This window comes from Protopterus annectens, chromosome 4.part1 (genome assembly GCF_019279795.1).
Source record: "Protopterus annectens isolate FY-2018-M chromosome 4.part1, PAN1.0, whole genome shotgun sequence".
Classification (NCBI taxonomy): domain Eukaryota; kingdom Metazoa; phylum Chordata; order Ceratodontiformes; family Protopteridae; genus Protopterus; species Protopterus annectens.
In genome coordinates, this window is record NC_056734.1 from 190,667,816 (window position 1) to 190,694,118 (window position 26,303).

Genomic DNA, 26,303 nt, shown 5'->3' on the forward strand with positions numbered 1-26,303 from the left:
TCATATTTTCCTTTGCTTGCTTTGTTATGTTGGTAGATTTATCAGGTTGGCATTACCTAAAAAGGCACTATGAGGGTGAGCAACATCTTTGCCAATGTTTGAAAACTTAGAGGGGACAGATGCTGGCCATTCCTGATATAGCAGCATGGTATGTTGATCATATAATCCCAGGCTAGCAAATGTTGGACCCCTTTGGATGATATCAAACACTAATTAAATTATTGAATTCAAGAATGTTTTGCTGATGTTGTAGCATTATCCTTGGACTGGGTAGAATGCTGCTCAATCGTAGACTCATACTTGGTTGTCACAAGTAGTCTGGGAGCTCCATCATGTTTCTCCTCATATAGTCCTACAGGGTACATCTCCGGTCATTGACACCTGCATGTACTATGACAGAATCATACTGGTACTTGTTATTCAAGGACTTGAGGATGAGTGATGTGATATGATGTGATGGATCCTAGTACCAGAGAAGCAAATAACCATCATTCTTTTCTTGCTCAGCCTGGTAAGAGGTACAGCTGTATGTCTTACAGTGGAGTCATCTATAACTAGAATGTTTGGTTGGGTCAATACCTGCCTTGCAGGCTCAGAATCCCTGACTTTGGGACTCCTTGCTCTGTGTGAGGAGGTAGGATAAACTTGCTGAGTGTGCTTTATGCCTGTGCTGTGTTTTGGAGGTCTTTGAGGTTTAAGCAAGTTATTTTTTAGAACCTCTGCATATGATGGATTCTGTGTATTGTGCTGACTTTGGAGATGTGTGTTTTGTGGTGTACTGCTGACAGTTATGGTGTTTGAGTTTAATGTATATGAGATTTTTGTTCTAACGATATATATGTACATTATGAACACACTGTGTTATGCTGTTTGAGTAATAGATGATTATTAGACAGCATGAGACAATTCTTACACTGCCTTAAGATATCTATCTGAAGCCGGATGACTACAGAAATTGTAGGAAAGTGCTGATCCATGGTTTCATTAGGAATGACTCAAGGCAAGGGCGACTATAATGGCTTGGTTTTGGCTCATTTGGGATAATGTGTCAGTAGATTCAGAGCCAGCCTTAGGTAAACTGGTGCCCTAGGTGAACAGACGCCATGCCCCCCCCCCAACCAATTCTGTTCTACTCGCACTATCCTGATTACTTTTTTCATCTATTTTTTTGTCACAGTTTATCTTACTGTTCAGTTTTTTCCTGCAATTATTCATTCATTTAATACAATGTAAGCAGCACTGCACTCTGATAACTGTGGAGGGATATTGTTACAGCAGGGGAAACCATGGGGTGTCTAGATGGTCTGAAGTGCATTTTAAAGCTTTTTTTAAACAATGTTGCCATCCAGTGATTGCCTAAACAAAAAACATGATCAAAGAAAGAAATTGTCTTACTCTTCAACTTTGCTTATTGCTGTATGCTTTCAACACATCCTTACTGACAAAGACTACACTGTATTAGCTAAATTAATCTGGGGGCTGCTAAGCACTCAGAAGCCACGGTGTTATAGATGCATTTTAGAGCTTTTTTTCTAACCTTTCAATACAGAGTTGACCTGAACAAAAAAAAACAAAAAAAAAAACATGCATATGGAAAAGGAATTCAATCCTATTTTTTTCTTTCAAAGGAGAAATAAGTTGTATCTAAATTTTAATGCTTAAAGTTGACCAAAGACTGTGTCGCAATAAACTGAAGACAAATGCTTTGAGGATACATGTACCTCAAAAAAAGTAGTCCCTCTCTGTGTATCCTTCTATCGTGTTAAATTGGATAAAATTAAAACCTAAATCCCCACAGTAATACTTGAAGCTTCTGCTGTCATATTAATGCCTCCTAATCGTCTTCTTCCAAAAGACAGCCATCTTCTGTGTACCCTTTTGATTTCAGACCGGGCAAAACTGCAAAAACATATAGAACACAACATATTTACTGTCAGATGTATATAAATAGCATGCTTATTTACTCTTCCCCAAAAAATGGCCACATATATATATATATATATATATATATATATCAGGAAAAAATTATTGCAGTAGTATTTCCAACTTATTACTTTTACAGACAGTGCAATGCTACTGTACAAGCTATCCTTTGTGTACCAATCTGAAATTTGTGAGGAATGTTAAGGAAGTAATGGTCACACTGTCCCCAGCTAAACACAAGCTATAGTGACCTCTGAGGTTTGGGAGGTATGTTAAACACATGAAATTGTTCTGCATCCCCCCCAAACAACTACAGAGACCTTTTGTGTACATCTAGGAGCAGGGCTGATTTTAGACTAGTTGCAGTTCACAGCAGAGGTGATTACAAAGCTCATGTCAAAATCCACTTTTACAGCCCTGGTATGCAGGCTACCAGCCCCAAGTTCTGAAGGTCTGGGTATTCTGTGATGCATTTATCCCTTATCATTTTTTTTTTTTTCGATGACAAACTGAGCAAGTGACAACAGGGTCAGTAACTGTCATCCATACAACTCCCACCAAGCAGTTATAACCACTTCTATGTACAATTCAGATGTCTGATCATGGTAAAAGAAGATGACTGTGTAATGTTTCACATTTGATCCAAACAAACAGTTGCTACACATTAAAATATTGTATGTTGCTTCACACACATCCTGCAAAATCAAAAAAAAAAAAGCAAACAGAAACAGACGGCTACTCATTTCCTCCACAGATAACAGCCATAGCAATCTGTCTGTGCATATCAGATGTCCAGTTAAGTAACCTAACTTCTCACAAATGCACACTAGTCCTGCTTAGCCAGGCATTGACCCCCCACCAAACAGTTATGGCCCCCCACATCTGATGGTTTTGTAATATTATTTTACCTCCATGCATATCTTTCAACTGTCAGCATTTTCCTTCATATTTTTAGTCTGTTCCTAATAAAAGTTATTTTTTTTTTTTTTGGCAAATCACTGAGGATTGATGTCACCAAATAATGACATACATTTGAATTTCAGACTTCATACTTTTCAGAAAACATATGCCAACACAACTCTTGTTATTTTAGCAACATTCCAGGTTTCTAAGAGTAATATTTAAAACATCTCCCTATTTTGGGCCTTTGTCTCACCCCCCACACATTATTTTTGTCTTTGACAGATTTCATGCCAAGTGGTTGAGAGGTATGCTTCCACTGTCTACATAAGCAACCCGCCACACTTTAAGGTGTTTCAGTCCAAGTTGCTCCACACACAACACAAAGCCGGATTAATGTTGCCAAAAATATCTGGTTGAGCACTGCCATCATCATTGTACAATAACAACACTTCTTTAACTACTCCATTCCTTTCATCTCAACTGTACACACACAATAATTATTGCCCAGCATATTTTGGTTGATCAATCTCCAAGTATTATTGCAGAATTACTATTTATCACTAGCACCTTGCCATTTCCTTCCACAGAATGTCACTGCTTCTGTCCCTTGATGTTCAGATAGTAAAAACCCCACATTTGAAAATTGTGAGGTCTGTACTCCTATGACCTTGCAAAGTTTAAGGTAACATGTTAACAGGAGCACCACCACCTTGAAGTCCTTTTTCATTTGTAAGGTTGTTTTGTTTATTTTTTTAGAGTAAAGAAACCGTACTTGGACTTTTTTTTCTGTTTTTGAAGAAAAGCATTTTTTTTTCACAGTTCAGGGCTTTCCACTCTTCTCAAAGTGGAGGGAGAGAGGTTGGTATAATGGTTAAGCTGTTTTCCGTACATAATTTTATGGTGCTACAGCACTGTGCTGCTACTCTGATGCTTACTGTGATGGATTTGAAGTCTTCTTAAGACACTCAGTCTTGCTGGCTGGATTCTGCTGAAATCAAAGTCTGGTTATAGTTGCATTCACAGTCTGCTGCATACAGAAACTTGCAGAATATACACTGATGAGACTTTGCAGCACCTGTCTTTAAGAGCAATAGCCAATAACTTTTATAATAAACCACACATACTTCTGTTACAGCTTCAGAAAATGTTCTACTTTACTTCTCATATAGTACAGATGATGTGAGAGATATAACATTTACCTCAGGACAAAATGTGTCCCTACCATACCCCTTACATAACTGGATTTAATACAGACTTTATATATATTTTTAGTTAAACACACACCCTCTTGGTTTTAGAAAGATACTGCATTGATGACGCAAATGCTGACACATCTGTTCTTGTGCAAATGATGATAAGTAAACTGTCTTCAAGGAAACGCCTTGTGGATCAGAAAAGCATATTTTTAAACTTTCTTAGAAAAACATGTCCTGTTGTCAGTTTTTTAAAGAAAGCAAATTACATTCTTGTCATGTCTGTAAGAGGTCCGCTTTCTTGATGTGTCTGTATCTGTAATACACTCCTAAGTAAGTTCCTTCTTTTTTTAAGCCACAGTCATTTAACATGGATGCTAATCACATATCACTAAACTCTGTTTTCTGCATTATTTATGTTACATATTTGTAGCATAATTACTTTCAACCTTAGTATCTTGTTGAGCATAAACTTACAATTCCCTCTTTTTATTTTTTATAGAAAACACATTAAAAAACAAAATCTTTAGTCTTCTTTTGTCAAAATGCAGTTTTACATAGTTAATACAATGATATCAAGTATTACTACCAAAACTGAATGTATTTAACAACTTTTTCTTTTACAGACCATTCTGGGAAAATATTTCATCAGTTGTGAGCTGTGTCTGCTTTAGTTTTATTTTTTAACTTGATTAATTTATTCTTTTGCAATCACAGAATTTAATTTATGACTTAGTACTCTTTTATTAACTCTTTGCACCTGTTGAATTAACTCTTTACTTTTATTGATTATTTTATATCAAAAGATTAGAGATAGACTAATATCTATAAGAGACAAAAACTATGTGCTACTCCAAGCAATTATACACTGCTGAAAATATACAGTTTCAATGTCATTTTAACCATAACATTGTGGTCATGTCTCTGAACTGCTCCATTAACATCTTGGTTGACAATGAAGTGAACATAAAGTACTGAACTGGGCTTAGATAATAAATATTTGAATTCAGTTATTTCAGTATATTTAATACTTGAGGATTAAAAAAAATATGATGTATATACTAAAGAATGTTATGTACATATCAGTCTATTAGCTGTATGAATACAATATTTAATTGTCCTTTAACTGGGTTAACCAATAAGATTCCAACTTAAAATCAGTGATAATATTACAACTTGACAAATTACTTTTGAACTTATTACAATGTATCTTGTACAGTATGTACTTACACAGACTGTTTGCTATTCATGCATTTCAATCTAGTAGCTATCCTAGACCCATTTTTTTAAAACATGTTTTTTCAAACATATTCATTGCTAGACATTAATTTCATTTGTACTGAATTATTTTGTATTTGTACATAGTCCAATCTACAAATTTAGTAACATTAACATCAAGCAAAATTTTGGAAAATTCTTATGTTTCTTTAGAAGTATCTAGTGGAATTGCCACCAGAGGCAACTATGCTTTTTGCATACCAACATTGTCTTGCCAGAAACGTATTAAAAATAGTGACCGTTCTTGTTCAATTTTTTACATATCTTTACTCTCTCTCTTGTATAGCTTTAATAAAGCAATTTTAAGTCATCTCTTGTATAACTTTACAGTTTAACAGGTTGTAAATACAATTTAATACTAAACAATACAATAATAACTAGAATGATAGCTATTAGCAACTTGTAAAATATCGTATCCTATCAGGTTTAATTTGTTTACCAATATTTCTAATGCACTAATACCTGTTTTTCCCCTCCCCCTAAAAGAGTATTGTCAAGGAATGAGATATTTCTTCCTGTAGCTTTATTTTATACCCTTTTGCAATACCGCTCACACAGTCAGTATAAAACTGAGAAAGTACCCCTCCCCCTGTAGTATTGCACTATTGTTTATTTGCTTTATAATGTATGTCAGCCCAACACTTTCATTATACATTTGCTTTATTAGGTTATTAAACTATAGACCTTTGTCTGATTTGATCATTTTTTCTGTTGCCTTTGCTGTCTACTTCTAATAGTAGTTATTTGTACCCTCCTGTATAATTGATTTGAACAGTATGTATACTATATGCTGGCTATACTAGATGTAACTGAGGTTTTTTTTATTTTTATCAGTGACATATATGCACAGTTGTGATGTTTTATTACCAAATAGTGTTGCATGTGAACATTTTAACAATTCTGTTTTAATAATAAGTTTAGAAGGAAGGAAGGAGGAAGCTTAGAAAATGCAGATGATTTATTACATTATTTGTTTATTATATCAGTTATGAAAAGATTTATGCATTTATTGTCATACTCTAAATGTTTTTGAATGTTTTATAGATGCATTACTTGCATTACTTGTAGTATATACTAGAATTTGTTTTTAGCATATTAGGTTAATGTTTATATAGTCATAGATTTTATACATTTTTGAGTGCTTATGTTTTTTATGACATGCTACTTATGCTGAATCTTGATTTGTCTTCTTCGCTTTCTTTTTATACTTGAGCAGTAGTAAGTGGTTACAGAGTTGTGACTACAGTTCGTATATCTTGAGTGGATCTTGTAGGAACTCAATCTGAGTTTGGTTGCTTTTAAACTTGAAGTGCTGACTGATTTTACTTAATTGATCTTTCACTTAATTGTTTTATTGATTTTATTCCCGCCTTTTCTTGTATTTAAACTTGTTGCTTTGTTACTTGTTCATTGAGTCTGATGAAGCCAACTGGTGAAAGCGCTTACTCGTTTCTACAGGAATAAAGAGTATCTACTGGATTTACATTTTGCTTTTTGAGTTCTGACTTGGTTTTTCTCCACACATACTTTCAGAGATTTTGCCTTCAGTTGTGTTCGCCTACTTCATCCGTGCTTTCATTTATTATTTTTATTTAATATTTATACCGGGAAAGAGCACTGCAGATGTGATCTTTGCTCTGAGAGTGTTGATGGAGAAGTACAGAGAATGTCAGAAGGAGTTGCATTGTGTTTTTGTAGACTTAAAGAAAGCATATGACAGGGTGCCTAGAGAGGAGTTGTGGTATTGTATGAAGAAGTCAGGAGTGTCAGAAAAGTATGTAAGAGTGGTATAGGATATGTACAAGGGTAGTGTGACAGCGGTGAGGTCTGCGGTGGGAGTGATGGATACGTTTAAGGTGGAGGTGGTGTTACATCAAGGATCAGCTCTGAGCCCTTTCTTATTTGCAATGGTGATGGACAGGTTGACAGACGAGATCAGACAGGAGTCCCTGTGGACTATGATGTTTGCAGATGACATTGTGATATGTAGTGAGAGTAGGGAACGGGTGGAGGAGACCCTGGAGATATGGAGATATGCTCTAGAGAGAAGAGGAATGAAGGTCAGCAGGACTAAGATAGAATATATGTGTGTGAATGAGAGGGAGGATAGAGGAATGGTGAGGATGCACAGAGTAGAGGTGGATGAGTTTAAATACTTGGGGTCAGTAGTTTAGAGTAACGGTGAGTGTGGAAGAGAGGTGGAGAAGAGAGTACAGGCAGGATGGAGTGGGTGGAGAAGAGTGTCAGGAGTGATTTGTGACAGACGAGTACCTGTAAGATTGAAAGGGAAGGTCTACAAGAGGGTAGTGAGACCAGCTGTGTTATATGGGTTGGAGACAGTGGCACTGACAAAACGGCAGGAGTTTGAGCTGGATGTGGCAGAATTAAAGATGTTAAGATTTGCACTGGCTGTGACGAGGGTGGACAGGATTAGGAATAAGTATATCAGAGGGTCAGTCCAGGTTGGAACGTTGGGAGACAAAGCCAGAGAGGCACGATTACTTTGGTTTGGACATGTGCTGAGGAGGGATGCTGAGTATATTGGGAAAAAGATGCTACGGTTGAAGCTACCAGTTAACAGGAAAAGAGGAAGGCCTAAGATAAGGTTTATGGATGTGGTGAGAGAGGACATGCAGGTGGTTGGTGTGACAGAGCAAGATGCAGAGGACAGGAAGAAATGGAAACAGGTGATCTGCTGTGGCGACCCCTAACGGGAACAGCCGAAAGAAGATGATGATGATGATGACACTAGAACTGTTTTGTTTACCTTTTGACTATGCTATGAGAATAGCAGTCATACACTGTACTTTACTGTAGTACTGATAACTATCTTGCTTTAATTGAATGGAAGTTTTAAACATTTGAGAATGATTTGTATTTTACCATCCTACCATGTATGCTTAACCATTTTCAAAACACAAACCTATTATAAAATATATCTCTTTTGTACATATCAGCTGTAGTTTCCTGCTCTTTCCCAGTATATGTAGGAAGTCAGTCTCTGTTAGTTCAGCTAATCTATTTTCTTCATCTTGTAACTGCTGTTGAAGAGTTTCATCATGGTCTGTCTTATATGTCTCATGAACCTGTTCTGCTGAATTTGAAACTTCTATGCACTTTTGGAAAAATGTTTGTATAACTTGTCTAAACTTCCTCAACTCATTGTGTCTGTCTCTTAGAAGTTTATTACATTCTTTTGTAACAAAATATACTAGAGGTCTTGTCAGTAACTGATTTGACTCACATGTGGTGACAGGACATAACGGTTCAACATCTGAATCACACAAACATTTGTCATACCCCACATGGTTTTCTTTGAGATACCAGTCAAATATTGTAATACATTTGCATAATGCCTTACTATCAACCTGCCCTACTAAGGTTTTAAATTTACTAATGTGCTGTGTATACCAACATTGCAATTTATTAAAGCTTGGTTTACATTTGCTTGAATTATGTCTGAAAATATCCATACTGTCTGATAACATCCAAACTGTCTAATAATATGCAAACTGTCTAATAATATGCAAACTGTCTCAATAATATGCAAACTGTCTAATAGCATCCATACCAAAAAATGTGACGCAGAAAAAAGTCTTACCAGTTAGCAAGAAAACAGGTGATCAGGCTGTTGTTGGAAATGGCTGGAAATTTTTCAGTCACTTGAGAAGCTGGTGAAGCACAACAGGCAGCGGACTGCTGTGTAATTACATGTCCACCTTTTCTTGGAGAATTTATGACACTGCGATTTGAACTTCATCTCACTCCGGATGTAGACGTCTAAAAAACTTTACTATTGCAAGCTGCATAAACTGGAATACTTCTGTTTAGGATTTAAACATACATACAAATGTTAGTTACTGCAATTTGACTGAAGTAACCCTCTGCAGGGCTTACTCTTCCCTCTGTGTTCAAATGCAGGTATTAGGTTCAAATGCAGGCTAGCTTGCCATTGAAAAATTAATTTTATGGTGCTGCAGCACTGTGCTGTTACTCTGATGCTTACTGTGATGGATTTGAAGTCTTCTTAAGACACTTTTTTTTTTTTTTCAGAAAATGTTCTGCTTTACTTCTCATATAGTACAGATGATGTGAGAGATATAACATTTACCGCAGGACAAAATGTGTTCCAAGCATACCCCAAACATAACTGGATTTAATACAGACTTTATATATATTTTTAGTTAAACACACACCCTCTTGGTTTTAGAAAGATACTGTCTTGATGACGCAAATGCTGACAGATCTGTTCTTGTGCAAATGCTGATAAGTAAACTGTCTTCAAGGAAACGCCTTGTGGATTAGAAAAGCATATTTTTAAACTTTCTTTGAAAAACATGTCCTGTTGTCAGTTCTTTAAAGAAAGCAAATTACATTCTTGTCATGTCTGTAAGAGGTCAGCTTTCTTGATGTGTCTGTAATACACTCATAAGTAAGTTCCTTATTTTTTTAAGCCACAGTCATTTAGCATGGATGCTAATCACATATCACTAAACTCTGTTTCTGCATTTAAGCAAGCATTATGTATGTTACATATTTGTAGCATAATTACTTTCAACCTTAGTATCTTGTTGAGCATAATCTTACAGACACAAGGTCTAGGTTTGATTCTTATATGGGGTAACTGGCTAGGCTTAAAATGGCCCACAAGGGCAGTTAACCTAGTACTATTCTATGAATCTATGCATCTTAAATAAAAGACCCTGAGTGGGGGCAGCTCTGTGCATATTGTAGCAGATGAGCTAGAGAGACAGCTAATCAAATAATACCAATAGTGGAGCTGTTTGACTTCAGAACCTGTAACAAATCAGAGTCACTTAGTCCTATGACTCAGACCTACAGGTCAGTGGCCCAGGTAAGTTAGACTTTCAGAAACTTTAGCTTTTATAAGGAAACAAGGAAAAAATGCAATTAATGTATAAACAGTAGGGAGTAACTCTTCATCTTCAATGAGTCTTAAAGACAAAAATGGCTAACTGCTCATTTGTTGTAAAATATCAGGTGGCTGGCACAGAGGATAGCATTGTTGCCTCACAGCAAGTGGGTCTCCAGTTCAATTCTCAGCTGGGTTACCTTCTTTGCCGGAGTCTCCTTATCCTCCCTGTGTTTGCATGAGTTTCCTCCAGGTCCACCATGTTTTCTCCCACATTCCAAAAACATATGCAGTAGGTTGAATTAGACACTCTAAATGGCCATAGGTGTGAGGGTGCGTGTGAGTGTGTGGTATGGAAAAACAGCTACTGCATGGCTAGCTACCCAGCAGTGTGAGCCTTGGCTCTAGATGATTGCTACTGTTGAAGTGACACCCTGACCCCATGTTCAAAAATAGGAAGAAGGGTTGTTGATGGATGGATCAGGAGGCTGGCAATAACCACTAGCAGCTAGAGCTTTTTGCTATCTTCCCAGAACTGCAGAACTCACCCACTGCCACTAGGTTTAATCACTACAAGCTGCAGATACAACTCAAACAACTGGCTATAGCTGGCTGTTGTGTTTTACATTTGAAAAGTGACTAAAGCACAGTAATTAGATGGGTAGTATTGATTAAGCAACTTAAGAGCAGAGAAAAATAACAGTGGAAATTGTAAAACACAAAGCAATTTACAGTAAACTCTGTTAACTGGAACTCAAGCAACCAGAAAACAAATCGAAGAAATACACAATTATGTGTTGCACTTTCACCCCCCCCCTTGCAGAAACATACCTTACGTTTTTAGAGTTTTAAAGTTTTAAAAAGGAAGGCAGGAATAAATTCCCTCTCTCCTCAACCCAAGAACAAATCAAACCAAACAAATAGTATAGGGTACAGTATTAGTCAGGCCTGTTTTTAATAGTAACTCTCAAGCCACCAGAAACTACAGGTATCCAGCATCTACCAATCCCCATGGGTGCCGGTTAACCGAGAGTTTACTGTATTGTTGTAGCTTTGTATTTAGAGAAGAGATTTTAAAAATGCAGAAAAATAAGAGAGACCACTCCAAACTAATTTAAATATCTAGGCAAAGTGCAGAAACAACTTAAAAGTACTGCAAACTATAAAATGTCTTCAGTTAACTTCAGATTCAGAGCAAACGCAAAATAGGAATCACAAAAAAACTGATTTGAATGATGAGCACAATTGTGTAAAAGTACTTCCCTGGATACAAAATGGAGTCCACATGCTTTGATTTTAGCGTGAGGAGAGCTCTTCAGCATTCTAGAGTCTTAAAGACAAATATAGCAGCCAGTTTGTGTAATATAAAATACCAGGAGGCAGGTAAAGCTCTAGGCAATAATGCTTATTTTCCCAGAAATTGCTCACTACCACTGGGTTTATTTACTACCAAGTCTAGATAAAACTCACAAAGCCAACCGTTGTTTTAAGCTGTTTTACATCTGAAAAATTACAAAAGCACAGTAACTGAGAAAAGACTGAAAATCAGTTAAGCATAATAAATACATAATGATATAGATGTGTATTTGTGTATAAATATATGTTTATACATGTATGTGTATCTCTGCCTGCCTCTCTCTCTCTCTCTGCATATACACACACCAGGAGAGAAGGCAGATTTTTCCTATTGTAAAAAGAGAGAAGGAAAGAATATAACATTGCGTGACATTGAGAGGATTTCCCCCCTCTCTCTCTCTCTCTCTCTCCGTCTTTCTCTCTTTGTGTATGTATGTGTTACACATCAGCAAAAACTAAAAGAAAAATCAAGCTAAACTAGACTTTCCACTGTGTGATTCCTTGAAACCTCTTGCATTAGAGGTAACATGATGTATGCGAATGACCCCTTAAGGACATCAGGTGTTTAGCTATATGGCAGATATGAATGTCCATGATTTTGTTTTTTCCTTTTTAAGTCTGTTATGGACAAATTCAGGCCAGTAAAGCCAAACCTCACGAGTTTTAGCTGGCTAGATTTTTCTTTTTAGTTTTTGCTGTATGTGTGTGGAAAAATGTACATACAAACACATACTGTCTCTGTATCATTAGTAGTTTTTATGTTAAAAACTGTAACTTACTCCTCTTCTGTCAAAGTAATATGCAGGAAGCAGGAAAAAACTTAAAAAGGGATGAGTCCCCTTAATATAATGTGCCAGCTTTATTGCACATGTAATTTCAAAGTCTCCCATGTGTCTTTGATATCTTGCAGGAACTACTATAGCTGAATCCTCCTTGTGGTAAGTACTTAGCAGGCTACTATGTAATGGTTAATTTTTCCTGTGCTATATTCTGTAATGTTTGCAGGTAGCCAAAACATTTATGGATACTTCTTTTAAGTAGCATTAGTGGAAAATATTAGCCTTAATACTTCAGAGATGCTGAGAATGCTTTCTAACTCTGTCCTTAGGCAGGATTTCCAGAATATCTAGTCACAGATGTTAAAGGTGGAGAGGATTATGATGTTCGATCAATTCTTACCATCCAGAATGCAGCCAGAGAAGATTCTGGAAGCTATATATGTCAGGTATCAGAAAGCGTTACTGGAAAGTCTGAAGAAATCCAAGTGGAAGTGACTGTTTTAGGTGAGTCAGTCTTCAGTGGGCTTCATTCCATCTGACTTTAAAGTGTTTGTTCACCAGCTGTGAGATTACAAATTTTATGCTAGTGTTAGTTATTTTTGGAGATTAAAGAAATCCATTATTTGGTAAACTTTTAATGGTGAAGACTTGAATACAAACTCTACCAGTGAAACTGTTGAATGATATATAATTATTCCTTCCTTCCTTTCAGGAGTTACTTTCCATCTTTATATTGTAAATGGTTCATGCATGTCACATTCTGACTATGAAATTGACATGCATTGCACATTCTAACAAAAAAAAAAAAATAAGCAGTTAAATTATGCTTAACTGACTTTCAGTCTTCTCCCAATTATTTGTTTGCTTACTGTTTTCAACTTACTTTCTCTTTCTCTCTCTCTCTCTCTCTCTCTAATTTCTGAACCAATATGTTTTCTACTTTTTTTGTTTTAATAAGCCTTCTGATCCAGCAATTACACCACACACAGGAAGCTCCAGACACAGCAGAGGAAGCTACCAGTCCTGGTAGGCACACTGGTATCAGGACTGGAAATAAATGACAGTGTAGAATCTTCCAAATACAGAAACATCCCTACAATGGAGCCAGGCCCAAGAGGAGGATGGCCCTGTGTTGTAGAAGGAAGTAGTAGTCCCCAAAAATCACGAAAACTGATAGGCCAAAGAAGAGCACTAAAGACGATAGAGTGGACTATTGAGGATAACAAAGAAATTATGTATTGTTACTATTATGCAAAAAGCCCAGAATTTCCAGACACAAGATGTACAAAAAGATTGAGAGAAATTAGAGGAAAGAAAAATACTTCCGCAAGAAAAACTGTCAGAAGCTTCACATAAAAATTTGTGGTCATTAATGCAACAGATTTTTGAAAAACAGTATATAGACCAAGAAGCATTGATTGGTTTAGAAAAAGAAGCACCTGAGGAAGTGCGAAAATATAAACAAGAAAACCTAGAAATTTTTGAAAAGTATAAAAATGAAATATGGACATGGGAAAGAAAAGAGATTTGATATGGTACAATATCTATGCAAAGGTGAAAGCCAAATAAATAGCATAAAGAATGCATCCCAAAAGATATTCGAAGAGAAATACAGGCGAAGGCATCCAGACATGGAAAATTTCACAATAAAAAAATATCATAAAGAGGGAATTTAGAAAAGATTTTAAAGTAGAAGTTAAAAAATAGAAGTTGAAGTTATGGAGTGTCTGTGAAGTGAAGGATTTGATGTAGAAGGTCTAACACAGGTAACATCACAGCATGATGGAACGAGTCCCCAAAGTAAGGAGAAACAGGAAGATCAGGAGATGTCTAAAGAAGAAATATGGACATGGGAAGGAAAAAAAGAGTTAATATGGTGTAATATCTATGCAAAGGGGAAAGTAAAATTAATCAATACAAAAAGAGCAGCACCAAAGATATTTGTAGAGAAATACAGGCAAAGGAATCCAGACATGGAAAACTTTTACACTACAAAAAATAAGTCAAATAGGAAAAGTAGAAAAGGAGATCAGTAATGGAAGAGTTAAAGAAATAGAAACTGAGGTTATGGGGTATCTCCAAAGTGAAGGATTCAGTGTAGAAAATCTAATTCAGAAAGCACCACAAAAGGATAGAGCAATGGAACTCCAAATTACGGGGAAACCAATGGAATGGGAAGCAATTGGTCAGGTGCCATATGACAATATTTTGGAGCCTTCCTCAGGAAATGAGTATTAAATATTCACTTGAAGCTGGATGGCAAGGGAAGGAACAGGAAACTGGAAACTCTGACACAGTTAATGGTGATGAGTGATAGGCCAGTGAGTTCTCATATGACAGAGCAACGGATGGCACAGGATGAAATTGAAGAGAATATGCCACAGGAAGATGCAATAGAACTTTATATAGAATGCCCCCAGGAAATGGAAAACAGAAAATGTGCCCTCAGTTTAGAAGAAAACGAGCTAAGAGAAGAGTTGCTTGATTTAATAGAGATAGATAGACATATTAAGATCAGTGAGAAATAGACTGCAGAAGGTCAGTAAATCCCAAAGAATCAGACGTCTGATAAAACAAATGAACAGAATAATTAGGACTGTCCATAGAGATCCATGTGATATAATAACAGAAGTAAACAGAATATATTACTGTGCAGCTAAGTTAATAACTGAAAAATTCTACCACAAGAACACAGGGCAGTGAGGGAGAGAAAAGCGAGAAACCAAATGCCATCCTGGAAATATCAGACAGAGAAAACTATAAAGCAGTTAAGACAAGAAGTTACTGTTAGAAGACCATAAAAGGGGGAACAGATCAACAGAAATGCTAAGAAAGATAGATGTGATAAAAGCATTGTGCAGTATTAGAACAGACCTGGATCTATCATGCACTATCGCAAATAAACTAAACATTTCATCACAGGCAAAAAGACTTAGAAGATATAAAGATAAATAAAAAGGAAAAGCAAAGAATAAAGAATTTATTGATGACACAAAAAGGTTTTATAGAGAATTGGGAAACAAGGTAAAAGGAATTGAAAGACTGCCAAAAAAAAGAAGAAATACATACATTTTGGAGAAATATCTATGAAGATCCTGTGGAACATAACAAAGATGTAAATGGATAGAAGTTAAAGAATAAGACGTTTAAAGGTACAGGATATAAAACTGGATGAAGTAACAGCCAAAGAGATTGAAATAAAGTTAAGAAAAGCCTCTAATTGGAAAACTCTAGGCCTTGATGCAATACCTAACTTTTAGCTAAAAGTATTGCCATCTTTGCACGAAGATTTAGCCATGAATAAGAACTATTTATATGTGCACCCTGAACAGAAACCAGCCTGGCTAACAACAGGAAAAACAATGCTCCTACTTGAGTGAACCTGCAAGCTACCCTAAGAATTGTAGACCAATAGCTTGCCTTCTGATGACGTATAAACTGTGCACGGAGAATTAATGCTGACAGAATTTATAGTAATTTAGAAGAAAACTCGGTTATGATGATAGAACACAAGGGCAGTGAAAGAAAGTTATAAAGAGCAAAGGATCATTTGTTGTTAAAGTCATAGTGGAGAACTGTAAAAGTATGGCATGGATTGACTACAAAAAAGCATTTGATAGTATCCCACATTCATGGATAAAAGGCTTAAAAATGTATAAGATATGTCCTTTACTGAATTGACTACATTACAGTTACCATGAAACAGTGGCAGACCACTTTGCAATTAAGCCATGATAAAGGACAATTATTATCGGAGGGATAAAAATTCAAAGGGGGATTTTCGGGTCTATATTATGTTATCGAAAAATCAAAATGTTGAACGGCACAACAGCGAAAGTGGTCCGTTTTTGAGATCGCAGTGCAGTGAAGATTGGGACATTTGCCCTTTCCTCAGTATAGTGCAGTCTCGGAGTTGGAATATATATTTAGCGGGGGGTGTAGCCCCCCCCCCCCCACAATACCAAATTTGAGTTTTGGCATTTACGCTCTTGTGAGCGTTCGACATTTTGCATCTTCGATGTTATGATATAGACGTGGATATTCCAGGGTGATTCTTTGTCACCGCTGCTATTCTGCCTTGCCTTTAACCCATTATGCTGTCTATGCAACAGCTTAGGCTATGGCTATAATTTGGCTCCTAGAAAACAACAAAGTGTAAAAACTTCTCATCTTCTCTTTGTTGATGATTTAAAACTGTATAGCTCATCAGATGAGGAACTGAAAGCACAACTGCAAGTTTTCAAAATTTTTTCAGATGATATAAGAATGCCATTTGATCTTGTTAAATGTGCAAAAGCAACCTTTAAAGCGGCAAAACTGCAACACCAGGAAAACAGTTTGGAACAAGAATGTGATATAAAAGAAACTGAGCAAGAAGGAATGTATAAATATTTGGGAAATGATGAAGGATCAACAATAAAACATGAACAAATGTGAATAAAACTTGGTAAAGAATATTTCAGAAGACTTAAATTAATCCTGAAAACAACATTGACATCTAGGAACAAAATCCAAGCTATAAACCAATTTGCTCTTCCTGTCCAAACTTGCAGTTTTGGATTGATTGACTTGCCCCAAAACATGTTATATAGATTGGATAGGAAATCAAGAAGGATGCTTCATTCTCCTCAGATGATTTATAAAAATCAGTGCATATCAAAATTATACATTCCTTATTCTGAAGGAGGGATTGGGCCTCATTGAAATTGATTACATGGAAAGATCTGCAGTTGTGGGACTTCACACATATCTGCTGACCTCACAAGACCCAAATGTAGTGAACGTTTTGAAACATGAAGAAAATAAATCTAAGATGACTTCTGCTTAATATAGCAGAAGCATATTGTCATCAAGCAGGAATGGAAATCAAACCAAAAATAGATAAAAAGCAGGCAGCAACTGAATGTGCCAAAAAACAAAAGAAAGAATATAAGGTGAAGGCCCAGACGGGAAGGCAAGAAATGTGGAAAATGCATAAATATAGTAGCAAGTATAGAAAACTCCTGGAAGAGCCTCATGTTGATCAGGAATGAATGCGGGAATGGTTAAGGAGAGGGAAATTCAAACCAAGAGATGAAAGTTTAATATTGGTGGCACAAGATAGTGGGTTACGTACACGTTGGTTTGCGAAGTCTATTGAACATGTGGGAGAAACAGACAAATGTAGGTTTTACATAACAGAAATGGAAATAGTTGCATACCTCATTGCTGGTTGCGACATACTAATGGCAGAAGGACTGCATACTGAAAGGCATAATAATGTGGCAAGACTGCTGCACTGGGGGTTGCGCAAACATTATGGTACTGAAATGGCTGAAAATGATGAAGTCTGCATCACATGGCATCATCCATTACAAGCAGTTCAAAAGATAGATGCTAGAAATCTCGGTATAGTAATCCAAGAAAAGAAGGCAAAAGTAGCATTGATCATTGAAATTGCCACACCCAGTGACTACAGTGTCCTGCGTACAGAGAGACACAAAAGTTATAAAATATCTGGATTTGCAAGCAGAAATGAGAGCAATGTGGAAGAAAGATTCCCAGATCATTCCAATAAGTAGTAGGAGCAACGGGTCTTATAAAAAAGAATCTACAGTCATATTTAGATATGTTACCAATACATGTAACTCTTTATGCATTGCAGGAGTTGTCATTACTGAGCACTTTGTGGGTGCTGCGAAGAGCACTTGTGGCTGACATCAAAGAATGAAACAATACTAATTTCATGAACTTTATTCGTACTTTGACGGGGGTCCATTCCCGTCATGGTGTTAGAAACCCAACAGATTTGGAGAAATGAAAAAAGGAAGCCCCAGAAATTCAGAATTTTAACCAGTGTAATGAAAATGAAGTAATCAAAGGCTAGGTGTTGCTTAATGTGAATGTAAAGTTCAGTTTAGATAAACTGCATATTCTTTTAGTGATCATTTGTCTGTTTTCTACACCTGGAGTAACAGTCCCATCAGTTAACCTCACAAAATTGTAACTTCTGTAAAATGAAAAGCAGTAAACCTTCTAGCCCTGTCATCAGATTTATAGCTGTAACCTGAGAATGACTCAGCATTCCCTATCACCAGTGAAGTTCTCAAGTCCTCTGTAACACAGTAACCACAAAAGTTTAATATTTGTGTAGTACTTACACATTTTCAGTGTGTTTTACACAGAGAACAGGGAGTGGATGCAGTTCTCATTAGTCACAGATTATATTCACAGAAGAAGTGGATGTGTGATGGGCTACAGATGACAGCTCCATTTCTGCAGTTCTCTAAGGCTTTAGATACTATCAGACAGTTCGTATTTATCTAGGAGCTTAGGATCTTCAATATCATTCGACAGGGGCTGCTGTGGGTTATCCACTATTAAAATAGAGGCTAGCTGGATAGTTATCTTTTCCCTCATAATGGCAATCACAGTGGTCCTGCAAGGATTGATATTGGACTGACTGATGTTTCCATATGTACTTAACTCATTGTAAGAAAACTATAGGAAAGCCAAAGTCATGTAGTACAGTAAAGTGGAAGACTGACTTTTGAGACTGTGTCTGCTGTTTGGCTGTGGATAGTTATGACAGGGTCCCAAGTGCAGATGTCTAAAGTGTAAATATATCAAAGAAGGTACACTAAGGATATGAAAGCCCTGAGCTACATTATAGACTCAAAACCATTTCACCCTCTTAAATCTGAATACTTGGTTTACTGTATCCAGCAAGACAATACTGTAGCATTCATTACAATGAATTTAGACCAGATGACTAAGTTACAGTTACCATAGCATTCCCCCAGGTGCTTGCATTAATTTTCCAGTACTGATATTGTGGTGTAGCATAAGGGTGGGGGATGCTGCACTACAGAGTGTGCCGTCCATCATGTAAGACATTAAACCAGTGTCCTATCTGACTGAATTGGTCATAGCTCAGGTGGATGTAAATTATCCCATGGCACTTACTTAAAAGAGGGAGCTTTATTAAAGTCACAAAACAAATAAATGTAAAAAATAAAACTTTCTTAATTATATTATAAGCAGATTAGCAAATAATGAAATAAAAACATAACTTTTTCGAAGTGCACTCATTTTTTTTTACAATTTAAACTAATATTTCTCTGTCCTGCTGCATACATTATCCCTCCACTCTTTTGTTCATAACCTCATTTCAGTTTTTCTTTTAATTTCATACTTATCCAATTACTATGCTGTATAACAAGTTTTTACATATTGCCAACCACACTTTCAGGATGCATACAGTTGTTTATCAATTTTATTTACAACTTTATTTTCCCATAACAATGTTTTGAACATTGTACAATGCACTACCTTTACTTCTGAAAGATTATGGTTTCCTCCTTCCCATGTGCAATGCACTTTCTCTCATTATATTACTTATGTGTCATCATGCCTTTAACTGGAAACTTATTCAGGATCAGCCTCCACAAAAATGTTCACATTTCGATAGTCTTTTAATCTGTTTTTTCTCTTTCTGCTAGTCTGTCCCAACTTATCACTTAAATCTTTCCACGGAATCACAAAAATGCTACACATGATATTATTATACTATCCTCCTCTTCTTTTAATGTAAGAGTGTACTATTTTTTTTATTTCACCTTCTACACATTTTAACTTCCTTCTCTTCTGGTTCCACTTACTAAAAATACTTTTCTCTTTGGACTTCAGTACTGTTTTGTCATTTCTGTAGTCATTTTTTGTTATAATATGGTGCAAATGTATTGTTCCTAAATAAACCGCAAATGAATCAAACATAATTCTTTCCTTTCATTTTTTGCTATAGATACCCACCCTCTTAATGGGATTAAGGTTTGACCTCCAAATAATAAAGAATATCATGTCAGACATTCGTTATGTAATGCAAAATGTAATATTATTTCCAATATTCTACATTTTAATATCCTGACTAAATGAATTAAATATGCATTTTTGTAAATGGTAGAAAAATGCATATTTTATATGTATATCTTTATTTTTCTTAATTACTTCCTTCCATTGCTTTCTTATTGCTTCTTTTCCACTAAATATTCTGCGGTGTTGCAGCGGTAGCATTGTCGTCTCACAGCAAGAGGTTCTCCCGTTCGATTCTTGCTGGAGCGCCTTCTGTGTGGAGTCTGCATGTCCTCCCCGTGGACGAGTGACGTTCGAAAGACGTGTGAATGGGCGTGCCTTCGTTGAAGGTTGGGCATCGGGCTGGCACCTCGGTACCATAAAAATCGACTGCCAATCATTAGCGGACCGGAGTTCCGCTGTGGCGACCCCTAACTGGGAAAAGCTGAAAGAAGGAAAAAAAAACATTATACACAGCATTTTGACCTCTTCCATTGTAAAATAGACGTCTCTTGTGACTGTATCCCCAAATCTTTTACTTTTTCTTCACATAATCCCATCTCTACCCTCTCTAAAGTGTCCTTGAGGACCTTTATACTAACATCTGCCTGTGACAATGTGAGGTTTTACCAGCTATGCAGGAGAAGTAGGGCAGTGGATGTGTAACATATGCCAGCATAGCTAGCTGCAATTTTGTAAAGAATTGTATGTCATTTGTATATTGATTTGTACAGATGCTTTTGTTGAAAAAATATAGTTATAAAGCTGCTTGTGTTAAAAATATACAAACAGTGTGCCCTGCTTGACAGAAAAAGAAATATGCATGTATTATTGTAACTGTTGAAATGTATATGTTTTAACGGAGGATATTGGAAGAGAAAGGGTTAATCTCAGTCCAGCTAACTTTGAAAAATAGTAAGAAACTAAATTACTTAATTTAGACCATAAAATTGTATCTTACAGTTCTCAGTGCAGCCAGAGATAACAAGTCTGTACTAGGAAGCTTTCTGTATCATCATTGGGATGAACTAATTGCTACTCCGGAAGGAGGAAGGTTTGAAATTGCTTTATGTCTTCCAGAAGCTGCAACAGATCTTAGCAAGCTGTACATGTGTGTATTATTGACACATATGTGCTAAATTCTGGCAGGTTCCAGCCAAAGGGGTAGCATGGGAACCAAAAGTCAGATGATCATATGTATGTGATGTTATTCTGTAATCCATCACTAAAAATGTTTTAATACTAGATGAGACTGATATCTTAGAGCAATCAGTTTTTGGAAAGATCAAGTCAGGAAAATATAGTGAGATTAATCATGTACTGTTTTTCTGCATCTGTGTGAATCTGTTCATCTGTCTTATTTTAATAGTTCCAATGATTGAAACTCTGGTCTTTATTGTAAATAGATATTTAGTATTTTCATGTTCTCTTATTTATTATTAAATATATTTAAACCTTTCATTGTGACTGTTCCTTTAGAGAATATTTTAAGCTTCGAGAGTAGTTATATCTATTAGGTGACTATGTAGCCACTCCTAAAAGCCTTACTGCATGGGTCAAAACAATACCATTTATACTAATATTAAATTAACTCAGTACAATTGGGTACTCATGTAAGAGCCGTAGAGTAGCTGGCTTTGGACTATAAGGTAGCAGCAACTACCTTATAGTCTGGACAGAAGGGGGCATAGCTAGTAAATGTGTGCCAGCCTTTCCCAGGTTTGAGTGTGTGTGTGTGTGTGTGTGTGTGTGTGTGTGTGTGTGTGTGTGTGTGTGTGTGTGTGTGTGTGAAAATCAAATCTAAAGTGTGTGTGTCAGCTGCTTGGAGCAGGGACATGAAGCACTGGCTTCACAGAGAGGGTGCTGGAGGACTTGGCTTGGACACATGGCTGAGGACTCAACTCTGTAGCTGTGTCAGTGGGGAGTCTTATTGGGGAATCTGGAGGGAGACAGAGAAATCCAGACACGAGGCTGAGTGTGTTCCCTGTCTTCTGTTAAGGGAAATTGTGCTTGATGCAGAGAGCTGCATCTGGAAATACTGTGTGGATTTGTTTTTGTTCCAAGTGAACGTCCTTCTCCAGTGTCAGTGGTGAGGATTCCAGCTCCTTGATTACTAGCCCAGAGTGGGGAAGTCACATATTGATGAGCAGTGGCATGGATATTAATTGTCACTGAAGATGGGTGTACTCTCTCATGCAGCCACAAGATAAACATTCAGGTTTCATTTCACAACAGTTTTATTTGTTTATTTGTTAGTTTAGTTTAGTCAGGGAAGGCAGGCAAAGATGTCAGCAGAGTATTATGGCAAGCCGACAAAGAACCAGTTGGCCAAATTGTGTGAATCCCAAGAGATATTAAATTTTTAATCTCGAAGGAAGAAAGAAAAGTCATTACAATAAGGACTGGCGCATGCTAACCTGACTAGAGAGGAAATAATTTCAGCCTTAGTCACAGCTCAGACCAGCAACCAGGAGGATAACCCATTTGTTGATGGGAATTTGCAGCCCTCAGAAACAGGACAGTTCACCTTTTCCTCAGAGGAATTAAAAATCTGTCTAGAGTTATAGACTTGAACTGGAGGACAGATGTTTAGAAATAAAATCAGCAGAGAGACTGGCATTTGGAGGGTGAAGAAACAGAGAAACAGATGGAATTAGAATCAGCAGAGAGACTGCAGCGTTTGCAGGCTGAAGAAAATGAGGAGCAGTGTCAACATGAGAGGGAGATGCTGACTCTTCACCAGGGTCATGGAGGTAATGAGGAAGGGAATTATTGCACCCTAGAAGCAATAAAGGTCAGCAAATGTCTTCCACAAAGGGTGATAATTTTGATAGTTTTATTCATATATTTCATATATTTGAGAGAGTATGTAAACAGTATAATGTTGACCAAAGACTGTGGTTACAATTCCTAACCCCTTTAATTTGTAACTGCTATTTCTAAATTGTCTGATATTGATTGTTTAAACTATGATAAAGTAAATAATTGTTTAGTTGAATCTTTTAAGTTAACACCTGAAGCTTACAGAAAAAAGATTTGTGAGCATAGACAAAAGGTAGATGAAAGTGTGTGTGATTATATTGCTGAGTTAAGCACTTATTTTCATGGGTGGGTGAATGGGTGTCAGGTTACCACTTTTGAAGGGCTGTTGCACCTTTTGTTGAGGGAACAAGCCCTTAGCACTTTGCCCGAGGGCATGAGAATCTAGTTGGCAGAATGCAAGTGTAACTCTGCAGATGAGCTGGGGGAGCATCACTGCACAAGAAGGGGATACCCAGTGCTACAAATAGATATAAGGGAACCCATGGTGGGCAGCCTGAACCACCCCAACAGAGTCCACCAGTGACAGAGGAAGTCACTAGTTCAGGTAGACGACCAGGATTGAGAGTTAGTAAATATAAGCAGAATGCAACTGAATAAAGTAAACAGCGACAGTGGGGCAAGCGGAGGTCACGTAGCTTGAACAGCAGCTTGCACCGGGTGGTGGTATAACAAGAATTAAATGTGCTCGAACAGCATCAAAAAACAGACAGCCTTCTTTTTAGGAACAGTTCACTGTAAGAGCAGTTTGCAAACCCAAGCTGATGATCACTAACATATGCGTTGCTCCAACACTGATGAATCATGAAGGGAAACACTAGTTCTGAGGAAGTCTGCGTTACTAGCAGATGAAAGCGCTAAACTAGTGTGTGCTGTTTTCACATTAAATCTTGGTTTTATATTGTACTTTGGACCGAGTGGTTTCTTTCATTCTTTGATTCGGAGATTCTGGGGTGTGTGTTGGAGCAACGATAGGTGGAGACTTGGGCGGTGTGTTGGAGCAACGCATATGTTAGTGATCATCAGCTTGGGTTTGCAAACTGCTCTTACAGTGAACTGTTCCTAAAAAGAAGGCTGTCTGTTTTAAGGATTGAGAGTTAGTTAAATGTTTTAAATGTAACTTGTGGGGCCATGTATCTTGTAGATGTCCACAGAGGTAAGGTGAAGAACAAAAAGTGGGGGAGCCGGCAAGTGGGAATAATATTATGCTAGTGGTAAGTTGTCTGGAGTCAACCGGGGTACCAAACTATCACCAAAGGTTATATCCTGTCTTAGTGATGGAAAACAGGCCATTGCTAAGAGAGAGAGACAGCCTCTGACATAACTGTTGTGAAGCAGTTAGAGGAGCAGTACTTGTTTGGGCAGTCCACTTCAGTCAGAGCTTTAGGAGGAACCCCATTCTAAATGCCTTTGGCCATGGTAAGCCTTGACTGGGAGGATGGAAAAGGAAGCAAACAAGTACTTGTGTTTGAGGCTATCCCTGCAGATGTTGTGATACAGAATGATTTTGATAATGCAGTACCTTGTGTGTATGCAGTTACACGCAGTCAGGCTTTGAAGACCAACGTGGGTCTGGTAGCCTGGGGAGTCCTAGACAGACCCCATGTCTGAAGCCAAGGCTGGTGAAGTGGCTATTTCAGGGAGGGAGCTACCCTGTAGCAGTGAGCCTGAAGGTAAACCACAGCTGCTGGTAGGTACTGATGTTTCCTTGGACAGAGTGACTACAAGGACAGAGGTGATTGTTAGTAGCCAGGCTGACAGCGAGGCACCACTGTCAGAGGATACCAGGCTTCCTATGGAAAGGGAGCTGGGACAGGTCATAAAGAGAGAGTTGAGACAGGCTCAGCTTTTGGACCGTACACTAAGAGGCTTGAGAAAGGTAGCTATGGAGGCACTTGATCCTCAAGGAAAAGGGGTGTCTGTGTACTGGAACAAAGGGTTACTGTATAGAGAGTGGACTCCTGAGGGAGGGCTAGAGGGTGAGATAATACAGCAATTAGTAGTGCCTAGAGCCTACCATCTGGCACTTCTAGCCGTAGCCCATGACATTCCTTTTGCAGGTCATATGGGCATAAAGCATACAAAGAGACGTATTATGCAGAACTTTTATTGGCCTGGGATTGCAAAGGATGTAACAGGGTACTGCAGGACCTGTAAGCAGTGCCAAGAAGTAAGAATACCGTAGGTTTCCATTGTTTTTCACATTTGAGTATGACTAACATTTAAGTATGCTTTCTTAATGTCAGACTGTCACTGTGCTTTCTGTTTAATTTTTGGTAACCCCATGCATTATCTCAATTACCAAAAGTAATATTTCTCTATTTTTTTCCTCCATACACACCTTTTCCCACTACTTGTTTCGGTTTCCTACATAATAGTCATAATAATTTTAAAATTAATGTTAAACAATGCAATTGCGATTTCTTTTAATAGTTGCTTGCCATCTTCTTTCCATATCAATTTTATTACAACTGTACTTATGTCATCTTTTTCTATACCCACTTTCAGCTATTTGGTATACGTATTAAATCTGTATTTTCCAATTCCAACAAATTAAGCCATCTTCTCCCAGTACCAAATCACTTATTCTTAAAAAAAAAAAAAAAAAAAAAAAAAATTCTGCTTTTCTTCTGAATTTACTTCTGCTTTAAAAAAATGAACACTACTACTGGCTTTTTAACATTACAACCACTCTGTTCTTTTTCACATTGTCTTTATATGTCTTTCAACACTGTCAATAATCTTTGTGTGTGTTTTTCTTACCTCAGTTGTTTCTTATGCTTCTGTCAGTTCACACTCATTCCCACCTATCTGCATTTTGTCTTTTAACATGTCCTTAATTTTTTTAACTTATGCATTTCAAAATGTTCTGTCTCTCTGTCTAGTAATTATAGTTCCCTCCTTATCTCAAATTGCTTGTTCTAACTTACTGCATTTTTCTGCATACATTTATTTATTACATCTGTGCTTTTTTTTTACTCCATATAAGTAGTTTTGTATTTATTTTTGTGAGCTATTCCAGCCAGTTGTCATAAAATTGTCATACACCCCCATGATATGCCATTAATTGTGTCCTTCTCTATTTTTAAATTTACACAAAATCCTATTAGCTTCTTTATTTGATTTGTTTAATTATGTTTATGTTTTCTCCAAAGACTGACAAAATCTCAGCATAATTTCAAGACTCATTTATTATAGGTTCATAGGTAAGTAGGTTATCGGTCTGCAGACTACTATAAGCCTAGCCAATAAACAAAGGTCATAATCATTCTGTATCTTGCATTTATTAGGTAAAGAACTTATCTATTATGCCAAACTTTCCCTCAACTATTATATCACTGCAATATT

At 37.0% G+C, this 26,303-nt stretch overlaps 1 protein-coding gene across 1 annotated transcript in view; it reads left to right on the forward strand.

Annotated features, from left to right (window-relative positions):
• Positions 1–26,303, forward strand: part of PDGFRB (platelet derived growth factor receptor beta) — a 743,049-nt gene that overhangs the window by 178,570 nt on the left and 538,176 nt on the right. Inside the window, exon 5 of the mRNA XM_044070754.1 lies at positions 12,635–12,809. Coding sequence (XP_043926689.1) covers positions 12,635–12,809 — 175 coding nt within the window. The remainder of the gene's footprint in view (positions 1–12,634; positions 12,810–26,303) is intronic.